At 35.4% G+C, this 12972-nt stretch overlaps 1 protein-coding gene and 1 long non-coding RNA gene across 2 annotated transcripts in view; one reads left to right on the top strand and one right to left on the bottom strand.

Annotated features, from left to right (window-relative positions):
• The window catches only part of JMY (junction mediating and regulatory protein, p53 cofactor), a 65088-nt gene extending 53810 nt beyond the window's left edge, over positions 1-11278 (top strand). Inside the window, exons 9-11 of the mRNA XM_068176349.1 lie at positions 146-692; positions 2302-2612; positions 6039-11278. Of these exons, the coding sequence (XP_068032450.1) occupies positions 146-692; positions 2302-2609 (855 nt within the window). The 3' untranslated portion in view covers positions 2610-2612; positions 6039-11278. The remainder of the gene's footprint in view (positions 1-145; positions 693-2301; positions 2613-6038) is intronic.
• LOC137464819 (uncharacterized) lies at positions 541-5583 on the bottom strand. The gene is made up of 2 exons (XR_010994440.1): positions 3423-5583; positions 541-3249 (listed from the first exon to the last, which is right to left on the bottom strand). It is a non-coding gene; the product is annotated as an uncharacterized lncRNA (long non-coding RNA).
• Positions 11279-12972: the final 1694 nt, after the last annotated feature.

Raw genomic sequence — 12972 nt, 5'->3', positions numbered from 1 at the left:
TAATTTTTTGTATAAAGCTGGGGATATATTTGCTTTGGTTTTACCTTCAGAGCGAAATTAAAATTGTCAGAAATAACAGGTATGTAAAATCTAAAATAGTCCATTGCACGTGCTTAAGTAATTGTCAATACCTTATTCTTTTTAGCGGTACCCTGGGCAAGTAATACTTAAATCAACCAGACTACGCCTGGCTCATGCAAGAAGAAAATGTGCAGCCAGCTCAGTGCCCTGTGTCGAGCAGCCTCAATCTTTGCCAGCAACCATACAAATCCAAGAGAAGAGTGAGGAGGTGGAATTGGAAAAAGCAGTTCAGCCTTTTCAAGTGCAGGAATCCACAAGCCTAAAACAACTTCAAGATGTCTCTTTGCCTCCTAATGTTGTTACCTCTGAACTGCCCCATGTTAGCACTTCTCCACTCACCAGTGACCAGCTTCAACCAGAGACTGCTACTGGAGTACAGCTTCCACCCCCTTTGCCTCCTCCACCTCCACCTCCACCTTTGCCCTCCAAGGAAGATGCCACCAAATCTTTAGAGAAAAGTGACAGCTTTGTTAAACGTCAGAGTGTGGAGAAGGGAGTCCAGCACTCTTCTGGTGTCCCACCAGCACATCTATTCGATAGCAGTCAGCTAGTCAGTGCCAAGAAGAAGCTTAAGAAGACTGGTGATCTAGAGGGTTTACAGAGGAGGAGAGGTAAAGTTTTCATTTCTGCATATTTAATTTAAAATTTGTTGTTATTAATTTAAAAATTGGAATGCATATCAGTTCATCTTTTGAATTGCTCTGTAGGAAAGTGTATGCTGTGATTAATTTGTTATTAATGGGAAAGTTGTTAAATCCCTTTTAGGTGAGAGATGCTGGCAACTCAAACACTAGGACTTTTACAACAGCATGGCACACTTGTTCAATGGGAAAACACTTGTGAAATTGAATCTACATTATCCCATGTTAGACTGGATAGAAAATGGACCTAAATGCTGTTGAAAAGAATATTCATGTATCTACTTACTGCCAGCCCTGTAAATATTCTATGTTTCACCTGAGCATGCAGTGTTCTATTTAATAACAGAATAACAATAATTTTTATGTAGTCCTATTGTTAGTTTTATTGACTTGCATTTTATCTTTCAGTTTTTTATAAAGCACCTATTGTGTGTGCAGTTTTTTATGCATCATAATATGACAAATATAAATTCAAATCAATTGTTTCTCTTAAGAATATTGTTAATGTCTGCAGCAGCACTCTACCTGCTGTTCCATATCCCCCGACATGTTCCAAGTTTCTAAGTGGCTTCAGAAATTTGTCTCTGTATGACAGACAGGGGCGTTACAGTTTGTCCTTCCTCCTTCAAGTGTGCAATCTTGTATTCTTTTATATTTCTCTTTTCATTGCGTCTTTTCTGTCTAGACCTTTAGTGGGATGGACAAAGCTTATTCCTAACTGCAAAACAGGTTTTAAAAAACATATTGCACAATGTACAAAAACAAACTGGAGATAGATATGTATTGATAGAGAAGTGCTGCACAAATTACGTGCTGTTGTATACGAGGTGTTAAAACTTTATTATACTTTATTATAATGCATTCTCTGGATGAAGATCTTTACCACTCATGGCTCTTTAAAAGAGCAAAAGTCTGATTTTTATTTTTGCGGAAAACTAGTTTCAAAATTAGTGATAAAGGAAGGATTTGCCATAAAGAGCTATCTCTGACTTCTTTGTTTTCATTAATTATAAAGGAAGACAATTTTTGTAACTGTGCTGGTACTAGGTGCTAACAAATACATGAACCCAGAGAAGCAGGAAAATGCATGCTCTTGCAATTGCCTATATTGCTGCTTCCCTTGCTCACTTGTGGAAATAGTCATGCAGTAGGTAAAATTAGCCTAAAAATGCAAGTGGTAAGGATGGATCACACAGTCCAGTATGTAAGACATGTTCTCATTACCTGAGTTCTAAAGTAAAAAAAGATGATGCAGTAAACACTTTCATTATGTTGAAATCCTTGCAGTTTATTTGACTTTCCTGACTGCAAACAGAAAAGCCACATTGTTCAGAAAGTTTTACTTCCTGATAGGAAAATAGGTGGTTACAAAAATTACAATTGTCCGTATAAACCAGCTTTGACCTGGTAATAAGGAAGATTATTTAGAAGCTAAAACAGTATTGGAGCTACCATTACACTTACAGTATGGGACTATTATAATAATAGTATGCAGGCACTTTTTGGTCTGTAGGAAATAAAGATTAAGACTGATGAAATTTTTTAAAAATAATACTGAAGGTCTTTTGGTTTGCTGCAGTGAGTTCCCCGATGGATGAAGTATTGGCTTCCTTGAAACGTGGTAGCTTTCACTTAAGAAAAGTTGAGCAGAGAAGTCTCCCTCCTTTTCCTGATGAAGATGATAGCAATAACATCTTGGCGCAGATCAGGAAAGGGGTGAAACTGAAGAAAGTACAAAAAGATGTTTTGAGAGAATCCTTTACAATTCTGCCTGACACTGACCCTCTGACAAGGAGCATCCACGAAGCATTGCGAAGGATTAAGGAAGCATCACCTGAGTCAGAGGATGAAGAGGAGAGTTTGCCTTGCACCGACTGGGAAAACTAACCTGTAATTAAGCTACATTTAAATATAATATTTCTGCAACAGTTTTTTATAACAATATTGGCTAAGTCTCAGGTTGCACATTCTAGGAGACTTAGTAGAAATGTGACTAAACTGTCGGACATCCAGTGTGATCAAAAATGCACATATGAATTGAGTATCACTGACTTTTCAAAGAATTTAAAGTTTGTAATAAGGAAAACCTCTTTTTAGAAAGTATGTTAGCCTTTTACTGTTCTAGTATTTCTGCTGCATATTGACAGGACTTCTTCTGGAAAAAGCTCTATTTTATTTAGTAAATTTGAAAGGACAATTCCAGGTTTACCTAAAAAGTTTAGAAAGCAGCATAGTCACTCTGGGACATACCTTACATTTACTTGCCAATTATTTCTAGCCTTATAAAAATTGGGTATGTCTTATTTCAGACTGAGTAACTTTTAAGTGAAGGACAGTTAGGTTTGAATGCTGAACACATCAAAATCTCATGGGTTACCCTGAGTGGCTGACTTCTTGGTGGCTCGGTTTCAGTCTCTATAATCTCTGACTTAATTGAATTTCCAGGCTCTAAACAGTAGATATACAATTGATACTTCTGCTACTCATATGAATTCCATGAACTTGCATTAATACTAAGCTACAGTGCCTGAAAGTACAGATATCAGGCTTCAGCAGATGAAATTAATGATTTCAGAGCAAACCAAAAATGGGCAAGAGATCAGTTTTCAAAGTAGTTGCTGCATCAGTAGCACAAAGATATTTTTGACCACAGCAGCAGTGTAGAGCACTTCCCTGTGGTGGCTCTCTTCTGTTACTTACACATGAATGAATTTGAGTATCAGTGAAGGTTCCCACTAAACCTAAAGTCTGAGAAACTGGAGGTATGACAATCTGTAAAGAAATTAAAAATCTGCTAAGAAAGTCTATTTAAACAGAATGGAAGACAGTTGTTGTTGTTGTTATTATTATTATTATTATTATTATTATTACTATTACTATTACTACTATTACTACTATTACTATTATTACTATTATTACTATTATTACTATTATTTTATATCTTTGCAGCACAGTTATCAGTAGAAAGAAGATAACCTTTTTGAATGTTCACAATCCAGCATTTCTACTCTGGTTAGTTATTTCCATAGCTGGAGAGTGACTGTTGGTAAAGTGCTACAGCTGTTTAAAAACTGATCCTGACTTGGCACATCAACTGCTGAATGTTCTTATGATTATGAAATACTGTCTCAATCTGTTGCATTGGTATGGTATTTTCAAATTATAATATTCTAAATTTTTGAACAGAAAAATAAATGCTGAGTTCAATTCCTCATGAATTAGCCGTTGGCCACCCTAATGATTTCACACTGATTAATTATGGCTTGCTCCTTTTATTCCATACCAAATGTACTGCTAGTTTTGGAGTTGAAACTCCAGGAGTGGAGATGTGTTTAACTCTTGCTGAAACTCTAAGTGAAAATAATTTTGCTTTCATGTAATTTCTTTCTATCCTTGCATATTGAAAACTACCACTACCACAGCTCTTCAGAAATCAAGTGACAGCTATAAGAAAAGACATGTCTTGGAACTAACTTGGCTTTCTTAGTGCAATTGCAATTAGATTGCAATCTAATTTCCTAGATAACAGATGATATTTAAACTTTGTGATTTGACTTTGATTTTAGTAAATCTATTTGACTGTTTAGGATTTTGTTTGCTTTTTTTTTTGCAAGATACAAAGAAATTTTCCAAGACTGACTTAATTTTTTTTTAAAATCAAATTGGTTGACCTCCTAAGCATTTTACATTGGAAATGCATCTTAGAAATATTCTGAGGTCATTGCCACACAATGTAAATACATATTTTTATCTGCTGTTTGCAGCCCCATAAAATGAGTTTAGAATGCAGGCTGAAAATCCACTGTCCCTTGTTGTTGTCTCCTTTTTAACAGTCTACATCCTGCTAAAGTCCTGTGAAATCATTTGGACCTAAAAGCAGGATTTAGTGTCAGTTCAGTGTCAGGAGTATGTGCTCCTTGTTCTTTACATATCTGGGACTTGCTTTCTCTTACCAATGTAATATTTTATTACAAAAACAACCCTGTTAGGGTTTGGTTTAGGTCATGTTATTTAACACATAATAATTTTGATTGAAAAATGGTTGTAGAGAATAGCTCAGAAAATAGCTCAGAAATAGCTGTACTAACAGCTCTGAAAAAACAAGGAAGGTCCTTGCTATCCAAGCACATGAAGTACTTTGGGAGAACAGAGATTGAGACAAAAGCCCTTGAAAAACTCAACTGAAAAAATATTTTCCATATAGATGAGCATACCTGCTTGAAGATACAGACTGGTTTACTAGCATTCATCATACTAGAGTAAAATAATGAAAATCTGTTGTAGAAGTAGCAGGCTAGTATTTTTTACTGTAAGGTTGTCTGCCGCCATGCCCACCAAAACACAATACAACAGTTATCCACTTAATATCATGCTTTAAGATTGACCTACTGGTTTTTAACTTGTAAGTGATACACATGCCAAAACAGTAGCATAGAGATTTTAGGTTGAAAACATTTTTATGGAAGTGTGTTGGCACACATTTTATATTAATTATGCTTAATTATATGTAACTCTGTATAGGCTAAGTGTAATGCAGATATTTGCCTTTCAAAATGGAGGCTAAATCTGATACAGTGATGTATATTTATTAAGTACCAGAAAGTTCCTTGATATATGTGAAGGGAGTATTAGCAGTACTCAGTGAAGTGGTTTCATTAATTATTGGAGTTTGAAGGCAAAACTAACAGTAACTAATTCTTGCAGGAGATCTAGTAATTTCTTGTATTGCCTGTTCTGTGAGTTAACTTCTACATAAAGTTACAACTAACCTTTTTAAGAGCAGTTCTTTCCAGATAGACACTCTGTAACATGTAAAAAGATACTGAGGCATTCTGTATATTGAAGTAGCTGAGCAAGCAGTATAAATATGTAGTAGCTTCTGTATGAAAAATACAAGAAATAACTGGTTATCAAAAGTATCCTGAGAATATCTGTGTATGAGTATATAATAGTGCACCATAGTAATATAAGTAATGCAGAACCTGAGTTCCTGTCAGTGGTGGACACAGTAACAGATAACAAGGGAGCTTTTGTTCTCTGTAGTCTCCTAATCCAGTATTTTGGACCTCTTCAAACTCTAATCTGTGTTAACTGCCAGTAATACCAGAAGGCAAAAACAAAAGACCCAGTCACATGTGTGTTCTGGCTCCAGAGTCACTGTGTCATTACCCTGGGAGCAAAGAGCACCTTTGCTCAGTACACACTGCTCAGTATATTGCATGTTAGAATTGACTAATATGTTGAGAATACCATAGAATATTTCTACAGCCTTTTAGCTTTTCAGATGTTCCTTTTTTTTTTTCTCTTCCCAAACAGGTGCTTGACAGCTACCAACATGCAAAAGGAAACCCCAGCTGAAGATTACTTTTCTTCTGCATTTCTGAGAATTCAGAGCCAGCAGTTATGACCATCAATTCCACAGGAGGCTTTCTTTGGCAAAGAAATAGTCTTTCTTTGGCAAATAACTCAGTACATGGAAAAAAATGGCCTGAAATGTTAATTTCATGTCACTTTTTTCTTTATTTGTTCAAAAAAAATATGGTTTGGGCACAAAGCTAAGTTGTTAAGACATGCATTTTATACTACCAAGAATGCCCAATTCTTAGGCACTTTTTATATTTGCGTTAGTAATGTATGGCCAGTTAAGTGAGGGGGCCATTTTGAGTTGGGAGACTACTTGCTGTTAGAGTAACTTTGGGGTTCCACACCAGCTGTAAAATGGCCCCTTCACTGCACTGAATATTTCATGTGCTTGAAAATTCAACTAAATGGCTCCCTGCAGAGAAGCTTGCTGTGTAGCAGTCTGATATTCCAGAAAGAGAATTCCTAGTTGCACTACAGTAGCTGAAATTCAGTAACATGCAACTAAGACTTTTTTCTTCTTAGCTTGAAGAAGCATATATTAGTATGAAAACTGACAAGTGACCACAGCACAATGAGAATTACGAGTTGAATTCAGTACATATTCAAGAATGTGTTTGTTTCCATCATGATACATTTAGCAAGACATACTGCAGCACCTTTTTAGAAGGTCATGTTTAGTCTGACATCTTTTTAAAGTAGACATTTTCATGCTTTTTTAAAATATTTAGCTACGCTGAACCAAGTTAGTTATACTTTTATCATTTGTTATAAGAAGCAATATTTTGTAATTTCATACTTTAAAATACTTTTCTCTTTTGGTTTAAAATGGCTTTTGATTAGTGTAAGCAGCCTTCTTTAAAAAAGATTAAAGCACTTAAGCATTCTGATAATTGAGTTGTGAAAATCATGCTATTCTTACTGGTTTTCATTATTCCCTTTAGTGGCTGCGAAAATGTTTGTATTTCATACCCAAAAGCCTACTGGCTGAAAAAAGTTTATTTTGTTTCTGACTGTTTTATTTTTAAAGGAGAGTTACAACTTCCTCTGCAGTGAATACTTAGGAGTAGTCCTAAACCTCATGACTAATGGCTGCAGGCAGCTACTCTTATGATACCACAGTACCAAGAGATATGTCAATACAGAGATACAAGTAGCCTTGTACCTCCTAAAAACCTCATGTGGTATTAAAAATCAGCCCATTACACTTCTAGGAAAGCTGAATTTTCACTAGCATTTTGTTTTTACTAGTGTAACATACACTGTGTTTGAGAAATACACAGTCCCTGTCCTTTGTGTTGTGTGGTCCATTCACTGTTCCTCTTTTGACAGATAAACTACTATATGGGGATCTGGGTTCTTTTAAGTGGAGTTACTCATTGCTGCTGTCGTGTAATGGAACACGTACTGTGTTAACATTTATAACAGGGGATTTCACGTCTTGCTGTTTACTTACAGAGAGAGGAGCAGGAGACCTTACCTTAGCAATAGGCTGTGTAATCTAAAGGAACCTCATCTCTGGGACCCTTCAGTCTATTGAAGATGTTTTGCTGTGGCTGTCCAAAAATTAAAGCTCTGTCAAACATCTTGAGAGGATTTTCTTAACCATGTTGCCTTACTTATAAAGTTAGTGAACCTTGATTTTCGAAGCACCTGCGAGCAGCGTTACTGTAGAATTGTATAGATTTTGTTGTGTTAGTTGCCAGGTCTCTATTTTTCAGCTGTGTGAAACACCTGATACTGGCTTTCCACAGGCCTAAAACTACATGATGCTTTTTTCTTAAACTTATTCTCTGAATTCTGTGTTAAATGGTATGGTTGTGAGCTGTCTGATGCTGTGTTCATGTAGCAATAGCAGGACTTTCAAGGTTCATCATAATCATTCCACACTGCCTATACCATCAGCTGTTTTGTTCTACATTTTTTTGTACTTTCAGTCACACCACACATTAAAACCAAGGTAATCAAATAAATTTTTGGCTGTAGCAAAAAACAGAACTTTGATGTAGAAGGGTAATATACATTATACATTTCATCTGAACCTTAGTGCTAAATTAAACAAGCAACTTTCATGTTCATTTTTTCCTATTTTCCAGCCTGCATTTTCATTCCTTGGAGTATGCATACAGAACACTAGCAAAATTTCAAACCGAGAAAAATTGTGTAATTTTAAAGTATTTGTGCAGTGGTTCCCTTGCACAACACATTTGTCTGCAGTTTAGCACTGTGTTGTTATCTAAATAGCTCCATGCTGAACTCTACTACAGTTTTCAGATATGTTTGCCATGTGATCTGTCATCTTTGCCTTGAAAAATGTGTGCATGATGGATGAAAATTACTCTTCTTAATCTGTTTCATATTTAGCTGAAATCTTAGATTTCTGTAGTAGCTTAGTCTCAGTAGAAATGGAGTTCTCATATGAGCATGTATTTTATGGGCACACAAAAAGTAGTTGTTATGCTGAGCATAGCAGTATGTATCAGTTCAAAACTGCCATCTTCTGTGTGGAAAATGAATGGGTTTTATTCCCACATCCTGCTCAAAAAAAAAAATCCTGAATTTAAATTTCCATGAGTCACTAGATATCACAATTTCACATGATTTTCACTTTGATATAAAAATTGTGCATTTGTAGTGTACACAGGCTAATGCATAAAAGGTACCATCCTCTGCCATATTAAATTTTCCAGTGGGATGGCTACTGCAGAAGAAGGGGAAAGTTTAGTATATTTACAAGAAACTTAGGGAAATTATGACAGTCCTGCGTTGAGGTCAGTTCCTCCACAGCTGAGAAAAGCTGTAATAATTGTGTTGGTCCGTGAGAAATCTTGGCAAGCAACACTAAGGAAAAACACGTAAACACGCGTAAGGAAAGAGAGCCTCCATAAAAAGACCTGCCTATTGATATTTTTTATTTTATTGTTGTGGCTGCATTGTTCTGTTGCTAGTTATTTATCTTAGTTAGTTTGTCAGCTTTTGGGCTTTTTCTATTTTTTAGAAACTCTTTTTTCAAATTAAAAGTTTCACTATGGTATAACTGATCCAGTGAAGTAAAGATTTGGGATGCATAATGTTTATTGTACAAATGCTCATGTAAGGACTGAAAAACCGTTTATGAGTGGGAACAAGAAACTAAGTACTCAGTTTCTACTAAAATAACCAAAATGTAAAGTAAACAGCAATAGTCTTGTTCAGAAATTGAATTTGTATCAACAAGAATTTCATGTTCTCATTCACAGAGGTTCCAGATCCTTTACAAATTACCAATAGTCTTACTCACTTTACTGTATTTTCATGTTAGTTATCTGTCTAGGGTAGATGAAGACTTTTTTTTATTCTTTTCAAACATTACTTCTAAGTTTTGCCTGGTTTTGTTTTTTTTTTTTTTTAATCTGACAGTCTGCATTCTACACCAGACACTTGTAAAATAAATTAGTATGATTATATATTGTGTACTTTGTGACTGAATTGGGGATAGGACTCAACATACTTCACTACATTATTTGTAAAGAATCATTTTGAGTATAAGCACTATATTCTGTACTGTTTAATAATAAAGTAATGATAGATGCATTATTGAAGATGCAACTTATTGAGGAGGCAGAAACATTATTGGTTAATGTTACCCTTATTCCATTTGTTGCACTGAATTTCAGGAGTGTAATTTGTAAATCAAGTTTGCTCATGTGTGTAATCAGATTTTATTTTCATTGTAATGCTTATGCAATTAAATTACCTGGATGTATTTCTGGTAATGATTTCATAAGCATGGACAATATGTTGTTGATGTTTCACACTACAGAATTAATGTTAAGAACAAGCAAAGCTTCTTGCAAAGAAAAGGAGTAACAGAAGCACCTTACTGGGAGAGCATGTTGCATGATTTCAGTCTTCTTGGAGCTGACAGACAGTAGGTCATCCTAAACTTGACTGCAAATTGCTCTTTGGTGTAATAAGCACATCAACATACTGCTATCAATGCTACCAACACAATGGCTATTTCTAACCTATAAATATACTGTAATTTAAGTTTTCCTACAAAGTGGATTTATATTTAATTGCTGCCTAATACATAAATACTTAGAATTTTTAGGAGGGTCAAGAAAGGGAGGATGGGCATGCCAGTATATTTGTGGGAGGGGCTGTTGCATATATGGCTCTTTGTACTTCCCATTCAGTTTGACTGTTAATCCAAAACTCACAGCTCTGGCTTTGGTGAATCTGCAACCTGACATTTATGTATTTTTATTGTGATTCAGGTCTTATATATTCTGTGGCTCAGAGCTTCAGAATTTGACAGAAAAGGTCATCTTCCCATTCTCAAATGTGAATGCTCTGTACCTCTAATATGTAAAAATGTCCAAGCAGTGAATTTTATTCTGCTGAGTTTTTAATATTAATGTGTAAACCATTATCCAGGAATTAGTTTGCCATAAACTGTCTTGATTTTCAGAGTATAAACATAGTTTGACTTCTGAATTGGTAAATAGGTGTTGGGCATTGGGGATATCCACTTAACATGTTCCAGCGTATTTTTGCTGTTGGTGTATGTTTTAAACTTAATTTTAAGTGTATACAAATACGTCATCATGAAAGGAAAGCTAAAGAAATACAGATGGCTGTAAGTTATCTTACATGAATGAAGCCAATGAAGTTTAATGAAACAAACTTCTTTCTTAAGCCTGTAGAATAAATAAGAAATAATGAAAACAAATTTTCCATTCTCTAGCTTTGTGCAATATTATCATTAGACTAAGACACTACTAGCACATTGTGCTTGGCTTTAAGAAAGTTCTTTAATTCCATTATATTCAAAAGGACATATTAAATGCCTATTTTATTGTAAACAACTCTGCAAATTTACTATGCCTGAAAATGCTCAAAGTTATTAAGTATTAAGCACAAGTATGTTTAAAAAAAAAGTTTTAAGAACTAAACAAAGATTTCTAGCAATACCTAGAAACTAAAAAAAGTTTTAATTGTCTGCTTCTTGGTCTTTTTTCTTTAGTGCTGCTTTTCTGCAGTGCAAGTTTATGGCTGTGTATTTCATGGGGTTTTATTATCATGATGCAGAAATTTAAACCTGTCTGCAAAGTACTGCATTCACCTTATTGTACATGCAATGTAACATCATACTCACAGTTTTGGTGCTTTAAAATTATTCCTCTTTTCTTTATTAAAGGATATTTATTTGATCACTGTCTTGGTTTTAACTTCGATTATGTACTAGTATTAAAAATATACTTTTGGTACAGTTCGGTTCCCACAAAAAACACTTGCAGATTTAATTCATTTCAGTTCCTGTTGGTATTCTTACAACTCTTCAGATTCCCTGTCATGGTTTAATGGTAGGTGGTTGCATCTAAGCTATGTTGCAGCATGGAATATTTTTATTTAGGTGACATCTTTGTAAATGAAGCCACAATAACAATTTAAGTATTACAGAAGAACTTTGCTCCTAAATGATGCTTGGTAGTTGTGTGTAATTACAAATCATACCCTTTCCATCTCTTGATCAAAAGACAGAAACACTCTGAAAAAGGGTGAAAGGTTGAATACAGAAATGCTAAGAGCTTAGCACCATTATTACACCTACCATGTCCCTAACTAGAGTTCCTAGGTGTCTGTGGATAAGTTCTTCCTTTCATTGATTTAGCAATTTTGTGTTATTATTTATGTAGACCTAAATCTTGCAAAAGAGGTATCTTTATATTGTATCTCTTTTCCCTTTTGCTTCTGTGTTTTTGGTGCAGTGCAGGTTTCTATTCTATTTCTAGCTGGTTCCTTAATATGAGGAAACAAAAAAACCAGTGTATTTCTGGAACAGGAACTTTTTAGTGCCATTACAATCCTGAGAAAACAAGAAAAATGACATTTCAAAGAGCAACATGAAACCAACTTTGTATTTGCAGTGCAAATCTGCATTGCAACATGTCTTACACAAAATTCAGAGCTGTCTGGCTTTGGTTTCCTAGTGGTGTTTTTCATGCCAGGTAAAAATGACTCTTAATTGTGGGTTATGGCAGAACATGTAGAACAAGCAGGAAATTTGTTTTGAAATAATCAGTTTGTTGCTGACTTGAGAGAAGAGAGTTACATTTGTGTCTGAGGCCTGTTCCTAAAGCTTGGCTGTGTGTGACCTTGATGTGGGTGCCTGCACAGGTTTTGCTCTGCGGGACAAACTGGTGATCCGTCAGCTGGTTCTGCTTGGTATTGGCTTCAGTAGATAAGTAGATTGTTTTTTTATAACTCTCTACAGTATCCATACAGATTGGAAGAGAATTTAGTGTTTGCATCAGGATTGCAGATGAGTGAATATTATCTGTAGGCAGACTTGAAAGGTAGTGGTATGCCATGCAGAATGAGGCCTCTTGTTTGTACAACACAAAAGATGAAAGAACTGTCTTTTTTTTTTTTTTTTTTTTTTACTGCTTGTTACATGTCAGATGTAAATCAAAGGTACATTGTAAATAAATAGTAAGTGGGCCACAGTGCCTCTGAAATAGGGGAACTACTGATGCATGTAGGGTTTGTCTCTGTTCCACCTCTTAATGCTCAACAGAGGCAGTAGGTACAAGGGAAAGAAGTAAAAATGGAAGGTGTATTTGGCAGATGTTGTTTTCCAAAACCTATGAACTGTTCCTTTCCTCAGCAGTTCTTACTGCTGCTTCCCATCAGAGGGAGAAGCCCAGTTTATAGGCTTCATTCTTCTTGCAATTGGAGGGAGCTTAAGAGGAATCCTGAACTGTCAACAGTATATCTGAATCTTGGGATCAGCAAGGCATCAGCATGTCACTGCCACCACCACAGCTGGGGCTTTATACTCAAGTCACAGATCACTGTCTAAATCTACCATTAGAGTTGTGCTACTGTGTTTTTACCATTTGTA

Source organism: Anomalospiza imberbis, chromosome Z, assembly GCF_031753505.1.
Source record: "Anomalospiza imberbis isolate Cuckoo-Finch-1a 21T00152 chromosome Z, ASM3175350v1, whole genome shotgun sequence".
In the NCBI taxonomy this organism is placed as follows: Eukaryota; Metazoa; Chordata; class Aves; order Passeriformes; family Viduidae; genus Anomalospiza; species Anomalospiza imberbis.
Note: the sequence above shows the minus strand (reverse complement) of the source record. Positions and strands in the feature narration are given on the sequence as shown.